The sequence below is a fragment of the Schistocerca americana genome, chromosome X, assembly GCF_021461395.2.
Source record: "Schistocerca americana isolate TAMUIC-IGC-003095 chromosome X, iqSchAmer2.1, whole genome shotgun sequence".
Lineage (NCBI taxonomy): Eukaryota > Metazoa > Arthropoda > Insecta > Orthoptera > Acrididae > Schistocerca > Schistocerca americana.
The window spans coordinates 256,082,202-256,107,399 of record NC_060130.1 but is presented as its reverse complement, the minus strand read 5'-3'; the positions used below and the strand labels follow the sequence as shown (position 1 = coordinate 256,107,399).

Sequence of the window (25,198 nt, the reverse complement as noted above, 5' to 3'; positions counted from 1 at the left end):
TGTCAGGTGCGCTGACGAACTAAGCTCCTGATGGCAGGCGGCCAGCATATATATCATAAAACTCTGGTTTATGAGACATTCAATTTAATTCTCATAACTTTACTGTGGAAACATGGATCGTGGACAATCTATAAAATCGTGTAAAACTATCAGTCTATTAAATGCTAGATGACACTTCAGATAAAAGATCACAATTTGTTCCGTGTAAGTGTGTTGCAGAAATTGTAACAAGCAACAAGCATACCATACATATGGCATTACCAGTGTAATTGTTTGAAAAACTAAATTTATTACTGGTAGATAAAATGATTAGTCACAAACTGTTTCTAGAAATTTCTGGTAACAGTTACATTTGATAACTATCTCCATGATTTTGTTTTTGGAAATTAAATTATATCAGGCTGATTTTCCATTTACCTTACAGCCTTTCTATGTTATTCTTTAGTATGTTTGGGAATAGGTTCTACTTAATCTGACTCGTGTATGTCTTCAGTGCAGTAATGTGATCAATGCAAATAATTATTCTAAACTGATTTTCTCTTTGATGCTGCATAGCTAGCTTGGAAATCATCATATGCACCTCAGTGTATTGTACATTTACATATTTTGTGAAAAGTTTGTTAACAATTCATAAATAAAAATATGTTTTAAGATTTTTTTTTAGTTATTCTACGTGAGAAGTACTTCACTTAAGGGGAGTTGGAATGCCCTATCCGGACAATGTTAAATTTAGTGACTTGGCTTCCCTGTATTTCAGGAACCACTGTAGCCATTTACATGAAACTTTTACAGGACATTAAACTGTATGTTCTGAGTCTGCTGAACTACAATAATTGCATTTCAGTGACTGCTTTCGTAAATACAATTTTTTAATTACACGGTTAAAATTGTGTTTACTTTTTTTGTGTGTGTTATCCTAAATAATTTTAATTATACATAACAGTATGTTCTTCTTTTAGTTCAGTAGACTCAGGATATGTATGAAAATTTGAATACTCTACTCAAAGTGGTTTCTGAGGTTTAGGGAAAAATGCAACAGAAAATGTAAATTTTCAGGAATGGCTTCTAAAGTTTAAAAGACTGTAACTCACTTAATATATGCTTAATTTTTTATTTTATTTTTAGTCACTCAGAAGCACCCTGCACCATACTGTATATCATCCTCTTGATCTTCTTCCAAGATTTTTTTTTCTTTTTGGACTCCTTTGTGGCTCCTGTGTGTGCTTTATCAATGCAAACCTTGTCCGTCCGATCAAGTTTTCTAATGCAGTTTGCTCCAGGATTAATTCCCATATGCTGTAGCACTTTCACCCTACCAATGTTGCCATCATTAACCCTTTGGCTACTGCAGCCGTGCATCCATCTAGCAGGGTCAAGCGCGCCATTGAGGCTGCGTAATCCTGTTACCTGTGCTAATGGCTTTCCCTACGGACCGTTGCCTGTGGCTCAGCTCGCCGCTTCGCTGAGCACAGCCAGTGCTGAATATTTCTCAAGCCAGGGCATCCGTGGCTGTCTTGCCTTCTGAGTTTGATCACTGACACACGATGTATCTCTATACTTTTTCCATGGCTGTGAATCTGCAGATGAATTACTGCACACACATGATGTGCATTGAAACTGCTAAGAATCACTATAATGAATGATATGTAGAATTAATTATTATTAGCTTTGTCATCTTAAGTTTACTGCAATTAATGAAAAATAATTTGACGCCAGACGCGTTTCGCTTTTATTTACAAAGCATCTTCAGTGTTCACTGGTTTTCCTGCTTCATGTTTACATCATTTGCACACTACTGCTTTCCCTCTCTTCATTAGCAGAGGTTGACATGAAACAGGAAAACCAGTGAACATAGAAGATGCTTTGTAAATAAAAGCGAAAAGCGTCTAGTGTGAAATTCTTCATCATTAATTGCAGTAAGATTAAGACAGCAAAGCTAACAATAATTAATTGTTAGAGCTGCTGCGGAAGGTGGCCATGCAAACAAACGTGATGTTTGTTTAAATCAGCAATGTTTTAGTTTTATGCTTAATGTATGTAATAGATTTAATGGCATCTGAGAAATGCAGTTCATGTTTTTGAGAGTGCAGTAACACTTCTGTAAAATGGCTTCAAAGTCAGAAATCGTAAGTGTTATACAATTTTTGTATTATTTTATATTTCCTTTTTGTTGTCCTTTACTTTTAGAAAGTTATCAATGTCACTTCTTCTCTTCTGGGTATTATAGATGGTTAATAGTTTTGTTTAGTGTGATACACCTCAAAACATGGCACTACACGTAGTGGTATGTTGCATGCTCTGCATTCGTATCTCGTTTCTCGGCGCACTTTCTGCTTTGAGCATACTGCACGCCGACGCATTGGCGTACGTTTCTTCGAGTTTTCCATTTCAATGACCTGTGTAAAATACCTCCCAGTAAATCTAAGAGGATTCTCGTCTTCAGAGCACCTTCCTCTGCCAGCTTTCCTCCTTTCTTTTGCATAAGTTTCAACAAGCTCTCTTACCAGACACAAATGAAATTCTGCTAGTTGCATTTATCGTCCTGTTACTACTCTGTGGAAAGCATGGGCATTTAAAATGCACAGATCCAGTACGTGGAAAAAGAACTTTTTGTACCACTTGACAGTCTTTCGTACTGATTGCACTGAACTCAGCAGCATGTCACAGCGGTAAACAGCACCCATACTCTTGTTGTAATCTGCAACACATTGTGGTTTCCTTAATCTTTCACCTGTCTTTCTGTTTGTCTTTTCCATCTCAACCATTTCTGCAGTATTACCGATTGTCAGCATCCACACTTCTCTTTTGTCACACCATTTCATGGAAAGGATTGTGTCAGTGGACATAAACTGTATTTCTCCTCGTTTTAGTTTGTTTTCTAATTTTGGCATATTGCGTCTGTTTTTGCGAACAGTACCACATATGTTTGTTCCATGGTTATGAAGCCAAAGGAACAGGTCTGGGCTTGAATACCAATTATTGACATAGAACGTATGTCCCCTTCCTAAAAATGGTTTCTTCAATGTTGCTACTATGTCGCCACTTTTCCCCAGAATGTGGAAGTCAATTGCGGTATTTGTGCCTGTGTAGACAATGAAATCCAGGATATAACCCATCTGGTAGTCACATAGCACAAATGTTTTAATTCCAAACCTACTTCTTCTGGAGGAAATGTACTGTTTGAACAATAATCGCTCTTTGAACAACAAGAGGCTTCCGTCAATGCAGAGCTTTTGATATGGATGAAATGCGCTGCAAAATGTTGCGTGAATTTTATCAACAATATACCTAATTTTAAATAACCTGTCTCCTTCATTGCTGACAGAGTTGTCACTGAAGTGAAGCATTCTTAAAATTAACAGAAAACGGTCCCTGGCCATAATTTCACCGAAAACAGGAGTGTTCAAGAGTATGTCTGTGGACCGATAGTCACTGATTTTCAGCTTTTTCACACGAGCCATTAGCATACAAACAGCGGCGAAGGAATACAGTTCCTCGAAACCTGTTTCTTTCCGTCTGGACAAACGTGAATGCTCTTAATTCTGGTGTATTTTCTTTCGTATGCAAAAAAATCTGTTGGTTTCATCTGCCACAAATTTCATCAGTTCTTCTGTTAAAAATACTGGGAAATATGATAAAACATTTGAATCTGGCCCTAAACCACTGTTGTGTCCAGAAGCTGAAGCATTGAACTCGTTCATAAATGGACGAAAATCACTTTCCTTCCAGTCAAACATGTCGCTAAAGCGAGCTCTTTTCAATGGCACTTCACTATCACTCTCAGACCCATCAGATTCTGAATGATATCCCTCCCTTGTTGACAGATGCGTTGTTCCAGCTGAAGTACACGGCACAGGACTGTTACTTCGAGATTCAGTTGAAAATTTCATTCTCACTGTCGCTTCTAGCGAGAATTTTGAAGATTTATTCGTCTGTACAACCACGACGGCGTATCATTTTCTTCTCAAAATGTTAGCAGCATCAACGGTCAGTAAATGCACAGACGAAAACTGCAACACAAGAACACAGCAGCAAACGCTCACGAGACTTAAACCATGCCAGCGGAATGCTGAACAGCTACTAGGCGCTTGGCACGAATATACAGCTGGGCGCGTTAATGCAGCCAGAGGCCACGGGAAGAAGTAGTAGCACGTCTCAACACGTCACGAGCACACAGGTGCCACTAAGGTTGCTTGCGTAAACACAGTCAGAATACCAGGTAGAAGAACTGCTGGTGCACATAAGTACGTTGAGAGAACACAGGGACAGGCACAAAGGCGCGCGTTAACACGTCCACAGCAGTTAAAGCATCACTGCGCCCCCCCCTCCCCTCTCCGCACAATAACAGCATCACTGACCTCCCTCCCCCCACTCTAGTGTCTTCATTCCAACAAAAACATTTTTTGGTAAGCAAGTCCGTATAAGATTATTGAACAACTCATTCGGATTTTGAGTCTGACCATGCAGACACTTCTTTAGTAATTCAGGATTTGCCACGTCTCTGTAAATAGATTTTATGATATCCATGACTGCTGCTGGGATGGCATGTTTATGGCTGTATGAACTGTTTGAGTATTGGGCACTGCAGTAATTGCGCTATGAATCGGGTCCAGGAGGGCAAAGGTGGTGTACTGGTTTTTCATCAGTTGACAGTCTGTGGAAGAAGGTAGTCCATACTGCTTGCTTCATTTTCAACAAATCCTCAGTATTATTTTTAATGACCATCCCATAATACTGCTGTAGTTCATCAATCATTTTGTCTGCCAGCCTGCCTCTTATGGTTTTACCATCAGAAAGTTTCTTGTCTCTCAAGCTTTGTTTCAACTTCCTCAACCTGGTGCCCATCCTTTTCTGGACATGACCAGCATTTAACGTTTATAACACACCAATCCACAGGCTTCTATATATATAAAAAAATACTGATTTTATTAGATCTTGAAGTAATGCACATAAAAATTTTAACACTTTCAACTGGTGCAGATTATATTTAAAAAAAAATAAAATAAAATACTTCCCATGTGAGTTTCTAAGTTATATATATAACCATTTTGTATTTAGAAAGTTGCAAATTTTATGAGATAAAAATCCAAAAATGTGTTTATTTTTTTTCCTGTTCTAACTCCACTTAAGCTCTGTAGAAGGACCATTAGCATAGCTTTTATAAAAAATTGTTTATTATGCAGTCTTGCTTTATGTGGTGTCCTACATACTTGAGAATCTCCCCATTATGGATCTATGGAAAAAAGTACACGTAATTTAATCCAATCCAATCTACCAAATGATTGACATTTTAACAATTATTATTCTGTTCTGGCATACATTACCCGTACTTGTTCTTAAACATTTATTTACAGACGAAAAGACGGATGGCAGTAAAGAAAATGCAAGCAGTAATGCAGACCAGTCATGCAGAAATATCAGCAGTGAAGATCTCAATGATCAAGAAGTACCTGACATTAAAAAGTCGGATGTCAATCTACCACACCATGCTAAATCTTCACATCCTGTAAGTCTTTTATATTGCATTCATTAGCTGCGATTAATTCTATTTTTTATTGTTATTTTGATGAACTGTACCTGCATGTAGTTTCTTTTAACTAAGGCTAATGTTTAAAACTGATTTAGTCTCTTTAATATTTTGAGCTCAATTCCTGAAATTATAGAAACTTTATTTTGGTTAATATCATCTAATTGTTGTTGTAAACATTACAGGGGGAATCATATACACTCTTTTATGCTAATAACTATTGGTATCTTTTCCTGAGACTTCACCAAATTCTCTGTGAAAGACTTACAAGGATGTATGAAAGGGCAAGATTTCTTGCTGCAGAAGAATGCATGTACAGGAGAGATCGAAGGGAGTCAACTGCTGTGGCATTGCGATTAAAACCAAAGAGTGAGTATTCAACATCTAAAAGTTCAGCTAAATTGTGTATGACTATGTGTTGTAATGTGTAATAGGTACAAAATCATTTCAGAAATACTTGTATCAACGTTGATTGTGTCTGATGATCATTGGGCGGGTTGTGTGTTGAGCTTTCGGCATAAACTTAGTTCACCTTTCAAGTCTCTTGCCTAAGAATGATATGAAGTACATACACACAGTGGAACAAGTTTTTAAATATTATATATCTTTCCAATTAAATAAATACAATTCATAAGTAGTGAAAATGTGCATGAACTACTCACTCATGCTGAAAAATGTGTCATGCACAGCAATCTTTGCCTAGATGGTGAATAAGAACATAATTTGGAATAAGTTGCATAACACGTGAAAAATAAAATAGAAAGTTGGTTACAGTTTTGTATTAACAAACTTAATAGATAAACTTTGGAGTGTACTTAGACATTGCAGCTTCTGCTAGAGTGCTACTTGAAACTAATGTTATGAAATACTCTTAAACCTCTTGTAACTTTGGATGCCAGAGATGCTCAAAACATTTTGTGTGCACGGAAATTTATTGCCTTTCCTTAGAAGAACTGTAATTCACAGTATATTGTGGTGGACAAATGTAGTGTGCAGTTGACGTCAGAGAAGCATAGGTAACAAATGTACGACATGTGTGCAAGCGCGCGCGTGCACACACACACACACACACACACACACACACACACACACACACACAAGAATTGCGTTGTCCCAACCATCTACAGTGTACCAGTGCCACAGATCGAGCATTGTTGTGTGTGTGTGTGTGTGTGTGTGTGTGTGTGTGTGTGTGTGTGTTTTCTGTATCAGTCAGCTCCGAAGAAGGACATTATCTGAAATCTTCACAATGTTTTGAGTCTTGTTGATGTGTTTATTGACCATTCCAATGTTTAAATTGTAGGGTGGTCTATTTTCTTTATTCCTTCCAATATTGGTATTCCACTCATACTTTCTATCATCGTAGATACAAAGCTGAATTTTCGCAGCTGATTCCTAAGTAAAAAATTTATCAGTATTGTGTACAGTGTTGTGATGATAGATTATTTATTTTTAGTCAAGATTCCAGTGATTACTCTGGTAACATAAACACGTAAACATGTTTTGGAATTTTTAAGAGGGTCTTTTTGTTTGTTTGTCATTTCCATGTACTTTTTGGGACAATTCTCTTTCTAAAGACTTTCACTTATTGTGTTTTAAATAATTGTTTTTTAATTGGGTAATAATACGAAAATTGACATATTAGATTTGGCAAAGTCAGCATGAGCCATTGGCAACACAATGGACTCTAATTTGTATTGCTTTGGCATTGTCACATATCAGCAGTTGAATGTTGTGTGACTAGCATTAAATACTTGTTTGGCACTGAATTTAGTAGAACACTTGAATCATTGAAGTATAAACTCCAGGAATTGCAGAGGATTCTTACCCACCGTATGTAAACAGTTCATTGAGCATTTAAAGGCCAATTTTTCCATTCACCATATTCTCCCCAACTTTTATTAATTTTATGCCTGTAATGATGTAAGGCATTACAGGTTATAAATACTATCATTTTGAAAAAACTAAAATGCTGTGTGAGGTCACTTGACCACTTTATTTTCTTTTACACTTGTTTTCTAAACTGTATTGGTGTTTTTTTATGGTTTGTTTATAATTCATCCTTGTGAAGCCCGGGCTTCCTCTTGCATGTTTCGCAGTAGAAAGTTATTTTTCTTCTTTGTCCTTTCTGCTTGAATTTGTTGCAGACCATGCAATGCATTATTGATTTTTGTCTTTCACTTTGCATTATAAGATGCCTGGTCCCATTTAGTCTCTCCTTGGTGTCAGATGGTGGTGGTCTTCCTATTTTCTTTGAATCTGTATTTCTCACCTGGCTGACTAGCTGTATTAGATTTCTTCTGCAGGAAAGGTGAGTCTGCAGTTGTTCTCCACATTTAGTTTTGTGTATTGAGTAAAGACTATAGCTGTTCACTAAAGCAACTTCAGTCAGCCAGACTAATAATTTTTTACCACCACTTGTATGACCGCCTTGTAAAACCACAGTAACCACAGTATTGATCAGCGCTGCCCACTTCTCCCATAAACTTCTTGTGTTCCAAAGTAACAGTGGGTTTCAGGAACTGCACAGACTCTTTCTTCCTGTAACCAGTGATCAATTGGGTTTGAGGACCAAAGAATGTACTCAACATAGCGGCTAACCTCTTGTCACGGAATGAAAGGCACATAATTTTTATCTCACTCTGAAACACACATAACTCATATTCAGCAACTCAATTGGAAATTCCATTCTAAAAGGCATAACTGTGCCTGTTAATGAAATTTCATTTTGTACAATTGCTGAACAAGTTGAGGGCTTGTGTATAACCTGTCAGTAAAGGTGTGATAGCCTGAAACACCTGTACAAGCTAGCAATTGCTCTGCCAAATGAACCACTATTTGGGTTGCAAATGGTAAGTCAGGACAAATTAGACTTTCTGTAGTTGTCTGTCCATAATATGGAATGTAAGAAAAAACATAACCGTTTTCTGAATAACACAGACTGAAAACTCTTTTAACCCCACTTCATAGGCACCTTTGGATTGTAGTGTTTCAATTGAATTTTTCCTTTGAATACTATTGTGCTCTCATCTATGGTCACATTTCTTTTTGGTACATAAAGTTCTTTGCATTTACTATCAATATACTTATTGACATTCTTCAGCTTTCTCCCTATCATACATTGACACCCCTGAACTGTGGTATGAGAAAGAACATCCTTGAAAAATTGAGTTCATTCTAGCTAGTCTTCTGTTAAACAGTCAACTAATTCTGCCTTCAAATTCAATGTCATCTTCAGTGTTACGCCAAGAAAAGCCTTCAGTTCTTTTAATGAAACTGTCTTCACGAGCGTCATATTGAGTATTTTGTAAGTGGAGTGACTTTCTGTATCTTTTCTTTAGCATACATATTTGTAGCATTTTGCTAATAAGATTGTCAATGAAAAAGAGTTGCAAATATTCATGTTCGGATTTTGATTGAACTCCATGAGGAATGGTAAAATCTTGTTGCGTGACAAAAAAAGGGAATTTCTTGAGACCACCATACCATCACAATAAACTTCCCAGGTGTTTTCTACAGGTAGTGTCACTTCATCGCTTTCCACTCCATAAGTAGATTCTGATTCACTAGAAATTGTATCACTGCACCTGACGGGAAGTTTCTTCCCAGTGACTTTCATCACTAAATTCTCCTTTGTCCTCATTGTCTGTGAGCCATCTGGCACTTACACATTTTCTACCAGCCATTATCGCACTAGAAATGTGCAGATGCAACATGCTTTTAGTTGTCAGATCTTTGTACTAAATGCTGCTATGTGCTTCATGAATTCCAACAAATGGAAATGACAATAATGGGAATGTGCTGGACATTGTCCAGCATCGAAGCAATAGTGGAACATCATAATGTCAGATGTAGTCCAACTGTGAATCAGAAAGGGTTAAGATCCCATGAAGCCATCACGCTATGGAGACTTTTCCAATAGACCAGTTTCCCATATTTCACATGCTGAAGAACTTCATGCAGTAGGAAGGAGTTCACTTACTTTGTGTTTTGTAGTCAATAATATTACTTTTGACAAAGAGCAAAAACATTTCCAACTTTGTTTATGATTAACATATTTTTAACCTCATAATTTTGAAACATCATCTATATCTACAAGCATAGATTTAAATCTGAGTCTTCTGTTATGGCTTTCCTACCCTATGTGGGAAGCTGACTGTCAAGAATTGGACAGATTCTCAGCAAGCACAAAGTGAAAGTGATTTTTCACCCTCCACTGAAAACAGCAGTAGTTCAAATGGTTCAAATGGCTCTGAGCACTATGGGACTTAACAGCTGTGGTCATCAGTCCCCTAGAACTAAGAACTACTTAAACCTAACTAACCTAAGGACATCACACACATCCATGCCCGAGGCAGGATTCGAACCTGCGACCGTAGCAGTCGCGCGGTTCCGGACTGCACGCCTAGAACCGCGAGACCACCGTGGCCGGCACAGCAGTAGTCGTGGGTCCTGTTAAATATGATTTGATGCTCCGGAAGGCTGGAGTTTTCAAGATCCCCTACAAGCATGGCCTTTCATAGATTGGTCAGTTGACTCTTCAGTCCATGAAAGGTCACAGAACATCGTAGGTAAACTCAGCTCTTACAGCCCAACGAATTGGCTGTGGCAGAGCACTGCATTGACACTGATCACTCTATGCTGTCAGAAAATGCCAAACTTCTAGTGTCAGCTTCATGTTTTTGGGACTCTGAGGTGAAAGAAGCATTTAAAATTCATTTCTTGAAGAATTTAACTAACAGATATTGGGGTTTCAGCTTGGTCAAGTCATTGAATCTGGCACTTTCTTAAATAAACTTGCAAAGACATGGCCACAGTGCAGCTCACAATGATACATTGTCTTCCCAGCATGCATCAACCCTATAACCGCAGATTCAGTTCATGCACATGTGCACTTCTTTGTTGGTGATCAGTGTTTCTGGCACTTGTGCATCTGTGACTGTATGCGCAGTCCACGGTTTTAAAAGAACGGAGTGAGTGCTATATTGACAGTATTTTGGCTCACTCTGAAGGTGGCAAAATGGTACACAGGTAGAATATCAGACGAAAAAAATGTAATTTATGGGACTGCATGCCAGAAATTTGATTCAGCACTCTGAATCCCGTATTCCAAAGCAGATTGACAAGGGGAGAGCATGGGGCAGGTCTCACTCATTTGACTCAAACTGTGTTCCTAGAAGCAATCAGATGACCCTTTCAAGTTCTTACAATATCTTACCTGAGTGGGCCCTAGGAAAAGCAAAATGCTCTTGAAAGATTTTAGAGTTGAGTTTTTAGTGATTAGGCAGCGCACGGTTTGATAAATTGCTGGCTCAGGTGTGATTCTTGCTGCTGTGTAGGATGATCAGGTGCAAACATACAAAACAGAGGACAAACAGCTTCAAAGAAGAGGACATAGAAGAAAGAAGACACCTGGGAACATGTGTTCAAATTTAATAAATGGGTAAATTAATAGACATAACATAGATTCCTTAACTTTTATTGGTACTTCTCTGAAGACCCAGTTTTATGTAGAAGTATAGGCTTGCTTAGCAGATACACAGGAAAATCCTTTTAAATTATACATGACCATCAACATACCTTTAACAGATTCAGGCAAAATACCTTTAACAGATTCAGGATACAGCGTATTCCTGCCATCAGTCCACTGTGTTTGTAATGAGCGAAAATACTCTTTCTGCATTTGTATTGTGCCCTGATATACTGAAAAAGTATTCGGCAAGTTTTAACAATTCTGAATGATAATCGACAGACTTACTTTCACAGAAATACGTGGCCTTTTTTTAATTACAAGATAACCCACTAAGTTCAGGATCATTACTGTTCTGTCTCAGAAGTTGTCTAAAATTACAGAATTGGTCAAAACATTTTACATCTTCAGTTTTGAAAAGCTCGACATTTATGTTGTAAATACAAAAGGGTGTTTCAACATCACTATACGTATCATATTTTCTAAAAGACACCCACTTGAAACAGGAAAACTCATCTGACATATAGAGTCATCATTTTAAATATTCATGCCACAATTGATACAGCAACGTAACTTTCTCCAAAAAAAGTTAATCTTCTTTATTGAAGCCTCCCTCTGTTGCAATTTCCAGATTCTGTGTAACCTTCAGGGAAATTAATTTTTCATTTAATCTGTCCTCAAGCATCTTACATACAGAATATAAAATTTCAATCACAGAATCGTCTTCTTTTTGCAGTTGCAGAATATTTGAATTGAACGCATACATCAACGTGTGCAAATGCTATATGATGGCGTCTCTTAACCTATTCTCAAGAAACTGAAATAAAACATTCAAGGCATGAGCAATTGCATTGTTTATATTGCTGTGAGCTGTTGTTGTGACTGATAAAATTGTTTTAGGGACATCTGAATCAAAATAAATAGCTTTATTTAATTTAGGCATGTGAACCGTTCACCTAGAGCTAAAATGATGCCTAACATAATGCAATGCTAGTTTCCTTCTCCAGCAAGAACTCTGTGACTTAAAGCAGAAGCAGATTGCTGTTCCTGAAATAATGTGTGTATCCTAGACATTGAACTGCAAACCTGAAGATTCTTCTTATGCGTCTGACTGGTAATATAATGTTTCAGATCTTGGTCACCTATTGCAAGAGATTTAAAATAGTTCAGTGACACAGTGACATGCATTTCCTTTTATAATATTTATATTAATCAAACGATATTTATGTATGCCATGTAGAACTGGAGAATTTTATTGGCAATTTTTTCTCATTCAGTTTTTCAAATATAAATAAATTGAATGACTAAGAAACTTTGAAATAAAACCATGACAATAAAACAATCTGCCAAGCTATTTCTTACCTTTATTGGCCACTGAGATGTAAGTTCCAGCTCCACATATTTTACATTCTGCTTCAAATCCAGGTGTCCCTTTCTTGAAGGCAGGATATTTGTAAGCAAGAACTTCTGAGAATATACACTTGCGTTTAGGCCTTGCCAGATATTTTATAAAACTCACTTGGTGACAATAAACAGCAAATCACAATCACACATGAGTACTGAGTACATAACATGAAACCTTTCATGCCAAGCTGACATGATGTGAGTCCGGAACTGAAAATATGGGACAGAAATTTTAAATAAACTCTATGTACACTCTCTTGTGGGTCGATCCACAATCAGTAGTGAAAAATTGATGATCCTGCTGCCGTCTGTGGATAAGTTATTTAAGAAAAGAGTAGTAAAATGGGAATAATTACAAATATAATTTTATTATACTCAACTTTGTGAAAGAGGAGGGCAATTTAAAAATCCACCCAGACTCTGGACAGAGAGATAAAAAGGAGGATGTGACCAGATTTATCCAGTCATCTGATCATCCACTGCTGCCTTTTTTTCCCTCTCTTGCAATGATAAACTATTAATTATAAAATTTAAATATATTTAAACAGTTCAGCTTATATACGTAAAATTAATATATTCAGTTTAGTTATGATTACTTTAATGGAAATATTCAAACAATTAATTTAAATAATTGGGTGAAGTTTTGAATGAAAGTGAAATTTCTGAAAATTCTAGCAATTAATTACTGCTTTTTATTTATTATTATTAGTCAAACTACATTTTTTAGGGTGATAATCACCAAAGAGACATTTAAAACATAGACATTTGTCACACCATGCACATTTTATGAAAGCATTTTCTGAGCAAGAATATTTTTCCAAAATACATTTCACTGGAAAGCATGCTACATTCATGTTTTAAATCAAGGCCTTTACTCTGTCAATTTTCATTCTTACCAAGTATTCCAAATCATTGGAGTGAAAACAAGAGCACTGAATTGATGCTGCACGATTGACTGTATTTTAATTACATCTTCTAATGAAGATAATTATCACTTTTGTTGTAGCAATTGTGGAGCACTTTGTAGTCTTTTAATTAGATTTTTGACTTGGCAATAAAAATATACATTACAGGGTTGAGCAAAAGGAGTACATCTGGTTGGAATGATCATCAAAGTACATGTTACTTTTCCTTCCTCATGTCTTACCATAAAGTGTCAAATCTACTTGGCCTCCCCATGAATCCACCAATAGAAGGAATTTATGAGAGTCAACTTAAGATTTTAACTTTTTTTTTTTTTTCCAAGAATTTTGCATAAGGTTCTTTAGTTAGCTTGATGACGTGGGGTAATAATCAAGAATGGCAACATTCTTATATTCATCTCCTCTAATTTCTTGACGGTACCAGCAATTCAAGGACCAAATTTATATGCAGGCTCTTGCACACAAGGGGTAACAGGTTCCTTGGAGTGGTTAAACTATATTACACTGTGTAAGAGTAAATTGTTGTGGAGAAATTGAATTTTTTCACCAGTCTTTGCACCATTGTAATCCAGTGTCTTGTTATACATTGATTCTACTGGCATCCAGTCTGGTCAGTCTTAATTATGTAAATGAGGTTGGAGCTTAACATTATGTCTCTCATCTGTAGACAGAACTTCTGTGCTGCTTCCACTATTTCTTCCAAAGTTGCAATCTTGTTCTTGCTGATGAATTTGGTGATGGTACACTGTCTTATTGAATGTCTACATTTGAAACTTTTTATCTGGTTATCACTAGTAGTAAACTGAAATTTTTCTGACAAGTATGGGAATGCAACAAACATTGCTGATTGTCGTAATATTCTCTTTGTCACTTGTTCATAACAGCCTAATGCCTCCTAAAATATTTTCAATGTTTTGGAGTTAATGATTGCAATTTTGTCATTTCTAGTGCTACCTTGTTCTATTTCTTTCTTCCAAGTTTGAAGATTTTTTTTTTTTTTTTTGCCCCTATGAAGATTGAAAATTGTTATTTTAATCATGGAAACTTTCATTTTGGACAGTCATCTCAAAAATTGATGAGTTAATTTTTATCAGACAAAGATACTAAAGTACAAGAGGAATATTCAGTAGGGTTGTAGTCATGAAGAACAAACCTTTTATAGATAAAATAGGACTGTAGATAGTAAAAGCGTGTATGAGCAGAGAGAGAGAGAGAGAGAGAGAGAGAGAGAGAGAGAGAGAGAGAGAATCCACAAACCTCTTCATAAAGATTTTGGTTGTCAGGCTTGTTGTATAATATCAAATTTTTATCAGTTACTATGAAATTATTATTCCTAATTTCAATAACATGCTCTGCAATTGCTTTACACATAGCTTTTGATACAGGACCCACACACAGAGGCAAGAGGATTTTCTTTATAAATTGATGAAGCATAATGAAGAGAACTGGTCAATTAAAGGAAAAAAAAATCTTCATCATTAGTTGTAGTTTTGATCTTTTCACCAATCACTTCACTGGTAGAAAATTCTTGTTGGGTTTTCATTTTCCCATAAAGTAATAAGTGTTTATGGAAAATCACCGCAGATGCATAGTGAGACATTGTTCACATCTGTAGAGGCCATTACAAATTGTCAGAAAATTGTTGGAATCACAGAAATGTCTTGTTTAAAACAATTCCTATTTAAATATATCAATTAATTAAATTAAAGTAATTGTAACTAAACTGAATATATTAATTTTATGTATATGAATTGAACTGTTTAAACAATGGAAAGAATAGATTGCTGCTCACCATAAAGACAATGCATTGAGTTGTGGACAGGCAAAATGCAAAGACTGTTACACATTGAGCTCTCAGCCAAAGCCTTCTTCAGAAAGGAAAGGAAAAGCACACATGAAGGGGGAGGGGGGAGGAGAAGAGGAGGGATAGCAGGATATAGGTGGGTGGAGAGAAGTGCGCCTTGCCTGGTAGAGCATGCAGGGACTAGATGACTAGATGGTGGCAAGACAACACTGCCAGGCACAGTGTTGAGAGGCTGTGAGGGAGGGAAAATGGGGGGGGGGGGAGGGGGGGGGGCAGAAAAGGAGAGTAGTAGAGAATGGGAAAAGACTGGTGGCACATTCACAAAGAGCAGTGAACAATGGGGAGTGAGGCAACGTGAATTATGAGGAGCTGATAGGACATAGAGGGCAGAAACTGTTGGGTGGTGGGTGTGGGGCTGTAGGTTACTGTGGATTATCGCTGGGACGATTTCGGGAGTGTGGAATGTGTTGTAAAGTAACTCCCATCCACCCTCTTCAGATAAGCTGGTGGTAGAGAGGAAGATCCAAATGGCCTGGATTGTGAAGCAACCATTGAAATCAAACTTTTTATGCTCAGCCTGCATATATGTTGTGTCACACGGTGGTCCAGTTTGCTCTTGGTCACAGTTTGGCAGTGGCCACTCATCTTGGTGGACAGCTGGTTGGTAGTAAAACCAATATGAATAGCTGTACAATGATTGCAGCAGAGCTGATATGTGACATGGCTGCCTTCACAGGTGGCCTGGCCTCTGATGATGTAGGATAAACCTGTGACAGGACTGGAGTAGGAAGTGCTGGATGGGTAGGTTGGGCAGAGCTTGCACCTGGGTCTTCCACAAGGATATGATCATTGTGACAAGGGGTGGTAATTGGGAGTGGGATAGGGATGGACTAGGATGTTGTGGAGGTTGGGTGGACAATGAAACACCATTTTAGGAGTAGTGGGAAGGATCTTTGATAAGATGTCCCTCATTTCAGGGCATAATCAAAGCCCTGACAAAGTATGTGGTCAATTTTTCCCATCTGGTGAGCTATTTGGTGACAAACAGGGCACTCCTTTGTTAGCAGATTCTTAGGTGTGGAGGATCGGAGGTGTGCGGTTATATGGTAATTCTGTTTGCGGACTAGGTCTGGAAGATAGTGCCTGTCTGTGAAGGACTTTGTGAGACCTTTAGCACACTGGGCAAGGATGTTCTTGTCACTGTAATTATGCCGTTCTCAAGTGGCCAGGCTAGTCCATCATTATGCCATTCCCAATCCTAACCACTTGGCACAGGGATTGTATGCCTGTAGAAGACCCAGGTGAAAGACCTGTCCAATCCACCCAATCAGCACTTCCTATTTGAGTCCTGTCAAATGGTAATCCTACCCCAATAGAGACTGGGCAAGCTGTGAAACCAGTCATGCCATATTCCAGCTCTGCTGCAATCATTGCACAGTTTTTTGTGTTGGTATATCTATCAACCTGCTGTTCACCAGAATGAACAGCCACCTCCAACCTGTTGCCAAGAGCAAAGTAGACCACCCTGTGGCACAACCTGCAGCTGAACATAGCGTGCCCTTACAATTCATTCTCTGCTCCCAAAACCATTCCAGCCTCGACCTGTGGTAACCACCCAACAGTTTCTACTCTCTCTGTCGTGCCACCTCCTCCCAATTCTCATCCCCTCACCCTCATTGTGAACTACTCTCTGCCTGCACATGCACCAATCTTTCCCGCTTCTCTGCTCATCTCCTTATCCACTTCCCTCGCCCGCCATCTTCCCTCCGCCACAATCTCCCAATGTGGTGCCTGGCAGCCTTGTCTTGCCGCTGTCTGGTCCCTGCACTCTATGCCAAGCTGCACTCATTTCTCTCCCCCCACTAGCGCCATGCTATCTCTCTCCCTCCACTGCCCACTCTGGACTGCTGCTTCCATTCGAGGCAGTTGCATTCTGGCCAGAGATAGTGGTCATGTGTACAGGAGCGCTCGCTCTCTCTCTCTCTCTCTCTCTCTCTCTCTCTCTCTCTCTCTCTCTCTCTCTCTGTGTGTGTGTGTGTGTGTGTGTGTGTGTGTGTGTGTGTGTGTGTGTGCGAGTGTGAGTGTGAGTGTGTGTGTGAGTGTGAGTGTAAGTAAGGGTGGGGGGGGGGGGGGGGGGGGGGGGGGGTTGTGCACACACATGTTTCCTTTCATTTCAGAAGAAGGCTTTGGCTGAAAGCTTAATGTGTAACAGTCTCTTCATTGTACCTGTCTACAAGACAACATGCCATATTTACAGTAAGTAGCAATCTGTCCTTCTCATAGTATAATTGAACTGTTTAAATATATTTAAATTTTATAATTAATAGTTGATCATTGTGAGGAATAAAATAAAAAGGAAAAAAAAAAGACAGCAGGGAGAATCGAACCGAGCCAGTGGTTTATCAGTCGGGCAGTTGACCATTGTGCCACACTGCAGATTGAACTATTAATGCTCAAAAATCTCTCATACACTACTCGAAAAATTTTTGAGAACATTTTATACTTTCCCATGGCCCACTCGTGCGAGATATTCTATCTGCTTAACTCGCACAGTTTGAGCTAAATTTATGAGACTCCTCCTGCGCCCTCCCCTTGTGAGAACTGCGGAGAAGGCTTTGTTTAACTTCATCTCCAGCAACTCCAAGTGCAACTATCCCATTAGTATTGCGAAGTTGCAGCATGCTTTATCTGTGGCTATTGATACACTGCCAGAACCAAGCAGGGCAACAGTTGTTGCAATACCCAGATCCTGCAACTGAGAAATACATCCTCATGTTTCTAATTGAATTTGGCCTAAAGGACAAATCCTTACACCTATAGTGTTTTTGTCTGGAAATTGTGTAGCATTTTAGTGCTGTTCTTTCAGTCACTTAAAAATAAGTGCTTCATCATTGTGTTGAACCATAATCAGAAAAGTTCCATTTATTATAGTGGCCTCTGTATTTTCTCTCTTGTTCTTTGCCATTTCATTACTGGGCAGTAATAGTTATCCTAGGTTCCATCATTATGAACAAGTTAAATTGGAAAGAACACACAGAAAATGTTGTGGGGAAGGCAAACCAAAGACTACGATTTATTGGCAGAACGCTTAGAAAATGCAATAGATCTACTAAAGAGAGTGCCTACACCATACTTGTCTGTCCTCTTTTGGAGTACTGCTGCGCGATGTGTGATCCTTACCAGATGGGGTGAACAGAATACATTGAGAAAGTTCAAGGAGGACAGCATGTTTTATATTATTGAGAAATAGGAGAGACAGTGTCATGGGCATGATACAGGATTTGGGTTGAACATTGTTAAAACAAAGGCATTTCTCATTGTGACAGGGTCTTCTCAGGAAATTTCAATCACCAACTTTCTCCTCCAAATGCAAAAATACTTTACTGATGCCGACCTACATTGGGAGAAATGATCATCATTATAAAATAAGGCAAATCAGAGCTCGCATGGAAAGATATAGGTGTTCATTTTTTCCGTGCACTGTTAGAGAGTGGAATAACAGAGAATTATTGTGAAGATGGTTCAATGAACCCTCTGCCAGGTGCTTAAGTGTGATTTGTGGAGTACCGATGTAGATGTAGATTTAGATTCATAGTGCAACTTATTATGCACTCTTCTACAACACTGGATTCACATACCAGAGGAAGGGCATTTAAACCCCATCCAGCCAATATAACTTGGGTTTTACATGTTTTCTCTAAAACCGCTTCCAGCAAATGCTGGGATGTTCCCTTCAAATATGTCATGACCAGATTCCTGTAATTGTCCTCCTCCATTTGAGCTATTGGTCTGTTTCTAATTAGCTTTGTTCTGATATGCCATTAAACCTTCCTTTATCATTATTTATCGATTATTCTGTTACTTCTTGGTAGAACAACTCCATATATAAGGTTGAATAACAAGAACACTGATTTTGTTATACTGATTTTTACTTCACACTAGTTTTTTGCTTATTAGTCCATCTTCAGGAAAGAACTGACTAGAGTCTGAAAGGGACACTGCTTCTAAAACTAGTTTACTTTTTAGATGCTGGTAAGTTGTTTCCTAAAGATGACCTAATAAGTAAAAAATGGGTTTGAAGTAAACAGAAATCGGTACAATGAATACTTCCTTTATGAGTCATTTTGAACTACTGCTGTTTGTGCATCACAGTGAAGGTAACAGGAAAAAATTTTGTAATATATCTCAATACATCTGTTTAACACTCAAAGCATTTCCTTTATTGATTTTGCTACAACCATGTTGTTCGATGATTGTGAAATATGTGCAGGGGCTCATGTGTATGTGACTTTGTACATGTAGTTGTGTTGAATATGATAAACTGAAATTTGGTTTGGTTTATTTTATTCAGGTGAAATTGAGGTGGAAGACTACTATCCAGCCTTCTTAGACATGATAAAAAATGTGTTGGATGGAAATATGGATAACAGCACGTTTGAGGACCATTTACGTGAAATGTTTGGAATCTTTGGTTATCTCTCATTCACAATTGACAAAGTTATTATATCTGCTGTTAGACAGGTTTGTTATCTTATTTTTACTATTATTTCATCTGCATAAATGTGATAAAAGACTGTGTGTATTGTAGTTATTCTAAAAATTGGGAAGTTTAGTATTTGTTCTCAAATTTGTTGCACTGTAAAAAAATACACTTCATCTGCAGAATGAACTTTCACTCTGCAGCAGAGTATGCACTGGTTTGAAACTTCCTGGCAGATTAAAACTGTGTCTGAACTGGGACTCGAACCTGGGACTTTGTCTCTGCAGTATCCTTTTTTCCAGCAGTGGTAGATCCGAAAGGTATTCAGGAGAGTTTGTGTGAAGTTTGAAGTACTCAAAGTCCTGATATCCAATGCCTTGCACTTTTTTAAAACCTCATGAGGAAGTATCCACTTCAGTGAGTTTGCCACTCACCAAGTGACTGCTTAATTATGCCATGTGGCCTAAAATGTTTTAAAATTAAGCCGTGATTAAATCAGCCAGCAGACATCCCAGATTATTCCATATTCTCAGCACTTAAATTAAATTGTACAATGCTGTAAATTCAAATGTATCGCTCAAATCTCTTGAGAAAACTAGATATTATTTCACTTACAAGAACACAATTGATGTGAAAAACAAATCCAGTCTTAAATTCACCAGAGAGAATCACTGGCATTTAAAATTATAAGACTTATTTAACAGCTTATGAAATTTCCATTTGTTTGTTTTACTTTTGGATGCATTTCCCATGTCTGATATGTGTGTGCCAGTCTGTGTGCAGTTTCATCTCACTTCTTACAAATATTTGCTGATATTGAGACATGACAAAAACAGCCCATTGTGCACTTGGACGCCGTAATTTGTGTCCAGATATTTTTATTTAAATTGAGTTTTATTATTGGGATAGTACAGAGAAAAGAAAATAATGATCTCTACAGTAGTGAAAGTATGACTCTAATGTTTGTTAAATGGAAATTTTAGCAGAGTGCAATATTCAGAGACACTGAAGTTCTATCGGTATTGCCTCTACATCCTGCAGTTTTCACTTTCTGCCTATAAGAAAGATTTAGCCACTGAAGAAATAAACACAATAGAACTGCTTCCCTCATGACTGAGTGAGGTAGCTCAGTGGTCAATGCACTGGACTCGCATTCGAGTGGACAGTGGTTCAAACCCACATCTGGCCATCTAGATTTGGGTTTTCTGTGATTTCTCTAAACCACGTAAGGCAAATGCCAGGATGGTTATGTAATGTTATTTCAGTTATTAAAATATCCACACACACACACACACACACACACACACACACACAGAGAGAGAGAGAGAGAGAGAGAGAGAGAGAGAGAGAGAGAGAGAGAGAACTTGGCAGTATCAACCCATGTATCAGTATGGCTCTGTAAGCCCTACAGCCTGATTGCATGCACCAATTCAGTTGGGAAGGATGTCATAAAGCCACTGTATCCTCTCCTGAGGCAAGTTGGCCTACAAATGTTGTAAATGCTACTTGATTACCTGAATAATGGCACTGGGACAGAGTTGATATCCAAGCTGGTCCCATACTTTCTATAGAGGACAGATCCGCAATATTGTGTGTGTGTGTGTGTGTGTGTGTGTGTGTGTGTAGATATGAAATTGACAAGTCTACCTTTATTGAAATGATTATTATTAGTAAAAGGAAGAATGTCACTATGCCTTATGGTTCAGAATTTGATTTTAGCAGCTACAAAGCTATTGTACATCCAGCTATATTGTTTGAAGAATCTGGTTGGTTGTGTTGCCATTGTCATGCATATATTTTAAAGTATGTTGTTGAAGATCCATTGCAATATTTCTCTTTATCCATATATTGTGTAATGATAACAATATACACAGCCTGACCAAAGAAGTCAAGTACGTAGAGCAAATTGTTGGATGTCAATGTAACTTCATACACATACATACCATTGATGGGCACATAAATGGTTATATTTGCAATTCTTTGTGACAGGTAGAACAGACAGTAGAGTGCATTAGTGTTGATCATGTCTTGTCTTATTAACCAGGCCCAGTAGGTTTTTTAAGGGGTGAACAGTGTCAGGGATGCAGCATACTGGGGTGAAATAGCATTATCAGCAGCCTACATACTTCAAAAGGGACCTCATTGTGGCTCTTCATTTAGCCAGTTAGTTGAATTGAGCAATATTCAGATTTGTGGTGCATTTGGATATGACAGTGGCGCAATGTTGGACAGCACAGGTAAGCGAGGACAGACATATTCGTCATCAAGGTTCTGGTCTACCACATCTGACCACTGCAAGGGAGGATCACTATATTGTGCACCAAGCACATCATAATCCTTTCATATCTGTCTCTGCCATTGGAGAACAAGCAATAGATTCCCAGCACCATTCTGTGTCATCCTGCACCATTGGTCAGGGACTGCTAATGAATGGCATCACATTGTGATCAGCAATGAATTGCATTTCTATCCTAGCCCAGATGGCCATTGTCCATCATTACAGTGGTGACCTGGGGAGAGCTCCCATTCTTCCAGTGATCAGGAAAAGCACAGTGATGTTACTCTCGGCGTCACCATGTGGGGAGCTACTGGGCAGTACTTCAGGTTGCAACTGACAGTAACTGAGGGAACTCTGACAGCACAACGGTATGTCATGTACATCCTGTACATCCTGCATCCTCATGTGTTACCTCTCATGCATGATACTATTTGTCAACAGGACAATGCACATCTACACCTGACAAGTCTCTATGAACTGTATGAATGATTTGAGATATTCCTGTGGCTGGCAAGAGCCCCAGATCTGTCCTCTATAGAAAGTGTGGGACCAGGTTGGATATCCACTCTGGGCCAGCTTGCCTCAGCAGAGGATACAATGGCTTTATGACATCCTTCCCAACTGAATCGGTGCATGCATCCAGGCTGTAGGGTTTACAGAGTCATACTGATAAATGGGTTGATACGCTAAGTTCTATGTGTGTTTGACCAGATATTTTAATAGCTGAAATAACATCATATATCTTCTCCAGCCACGAAGTTTCATTTTGTTTCCTCCTCTCCTTCTGAATACTTCATTTTTTTGTCAGGTTGTGTACATGACATTTAGCACTTCATGGATGGCACATAAGCTGTGATGGAATTCCAGGATTCATTTTTTTCTGAAATTGCTGTAAATCTGGGCTAGGTGCAAGAATTGATTCATAACTTGTCCCATGGAGGACTGGAAAGGTGATAATAGTGATAACCAGTGAGGAGATATGTTATATTTTGTTCTCACATAAACTCATGAAATTAATTGTCAGATCCCAGAAAAAAGTAACTGTAAGAAAGGTAACAAGCTGCTCCACCATTCAGAAGACCAAAGGCATCTTTGCCTTTGATGCCAAGTCTTTATCATTCACCAGTCATTACTGGACAGATTGCATCACTCCTACAATTCAGGAATATATACATTTGGTAATATGCTTGAAACAAATTGGAATAAACAGTAATGAAACAAGTAAGGTTTGTATATACAATTTAAATTGAACAAAGATATTTAACAGTTTACTAAGTTAAATTAAGAATAATAAAATTAATCATAATGAGGTTGGACTATCAGGTTTACCTACACACTCTAACCCGTTTCACACATCCACCTCATACCATCAGTGTAACAAAATCCATTAGCTGTATACATTGGTTACAGTCTTATAGTATTCTGAATTTGTGTTCTGAACTTTTCCTATGGCAGGGGCTGTACTTGAGGAGTACTACATTAAACATTTCTGTTATTTCTGCCAGCTGCATGACCATAATGTCTAGCTGCACGTGATCAGATAATATTCCTGTAATACCTCCATATAATGAAAAACCTGCAGTGGGTTGAAAACTAGTTAATGCTACAGAAAAAAAATCAAATCAAAATTCAAAAAAGTAACTGGTTGCATATTATACCCATGTAAGTTACCAATTAAATCAGTCGCATTTGGCCGTCCACACTGGATATAGTGAATTTACTGTAAAACTGTCATATATTTTAAAAATATTGTAGCTTTAGATTTCATATCTAATACTAAAAGTTTTTTTTCTTTTACACAATTGATATTCATATTGACAGAAGACTGTCATAACTCTTAGCTGAATGAGGACAGGTCTATAATGGTCAACTTCTGTACTTGATCTGCCTGTGAAAGAGTGCATTGATTTATCTATTTATTTATTTTTACACACACACACACACACACACACACACACATACACACACACACACACACACACACACACACACACACACACACACACACACACACACCCCTTGATGTGCCTGTGAAAGAGTGCATGGTATGCAGTTACAGATACCGTAGTTTTGTTATATAGCTTAAGAGGCATATTACATGTGAAAGTTCTCCTCATGTGTCAGTATTTTCCTCATGAAACTGAGAAGGTTCACTTGCAACTACATTATCCAAGAACTCAGTGCCACCAAGATTACACAATATCTGCTGCATTTGATCTTCATTTGTATTCATTTTCTTTGCTATGAACCTCTCTTTGGTCATTCTGAATAACAGGTCTGCTAGATAAATGTTGTAAAAGGGTATTTCCCGCTAGACTATAAGGTCATATTATCTGTAAACAATAAGCTCTGTTCATCACAGTGCAAGTAATTTACAAATATTATACATGGGGAGGCTCGAGTGTGGATATCTGAGGCCCATGACATTGCTCACCAAGTGGAGCCTGGTTTCTAGGTAGGATTGTAAGATTGTCTCCATAGCATGTCAGCCTACTCAACAATGCAGTCAAAAGCCTTACTATGACCATGAAGTGTTAATGTTATGAATTCCTTCTTCACATTACTTCATTATCTTTGTTACCAGTGGAGACGATGCCATAGAGGTGGACTGCCATTTCCAAAATCAATGTTGTGCACTGTGTTGCATATGTTACTATTTTAAAAGTCTTTGAGAAGCTAATTTTTCATTTCAGATTCCAAATTATTAGCCAGTTTCAGGAATTATAGATGTTGATCTTTAGCTCGATACTTCAGTTGGGTCACCTTTATGTTGACTGGTACTGTTAGAGTGAGTGTTAAAAAACCATGTGAAAGTGGCAGCGGAGAAGTATTTATTTATTATTGTGGCTAGTGGTTCTGTAATTTCAAAAATAATTTTCTTCAGACAACACGACATACCACAGGCATTTGGATTCTGAATGCTCGTAAGCTTCCACAATGCTTCTAACATTAGGATGCATGTTCCTCAACTCACTCTGTGTACAATAGCTGTTTTACATTATAATACTTGTGAGATCTTTACCCATGTCTGGAATCTCATTTTACAGTTTTTTTCAACTATTCTCACAAAGTACTCATTAAATTTATCAGGAATGCCAGAATTTACAGAAGCAGCAGGCTTTGTCTTATGTTCTTTGATTAGATCATAGCCTGTCTTGTAGGATTATGGGCCTTTTCAGTACAACTGATGGTACAAACCTTTGTAACCTCTTCAATTTCTGATCTGTTAGAATCATCTTTTCTGTTAACTATAACAATAACACATGTTCTTTGTAATGGGCTGTGTTGCAGATTTGAAGCAGCTGTTTTACA

General features: G+C 38.0%; 1 protein-coding gene across 1 annotated transcript in view; it reads left to right on the top strand.

Annotated features, from left to right (window-relative positions):
• Window positions 1–25,198, top strand: part of LOC124556790 (paired amphipathic helix protein Sin3b-like) — a 289,392-nt gene that overhangs the window by 220,137 nt on the left and 44,057 nt on the right. Inside the window, exons 17-19 of the mRNA XM_047130801.1 lie at window positions 5,355–5,506; window positions 5,713–5,896; window positions 19,480–19,649. Coding sequence (XP_046986757.1) covers window positions 5,355–5,506; window positions 5,713–5,896; window positions 19,480–19,649 — 506 coding nt within the window. The remainder of the gene's footprint in view (window positions 1–5,354; window positions 5,507–5,712; window positions 5,897–19,479; window positions 19,650–25,198) is intronic.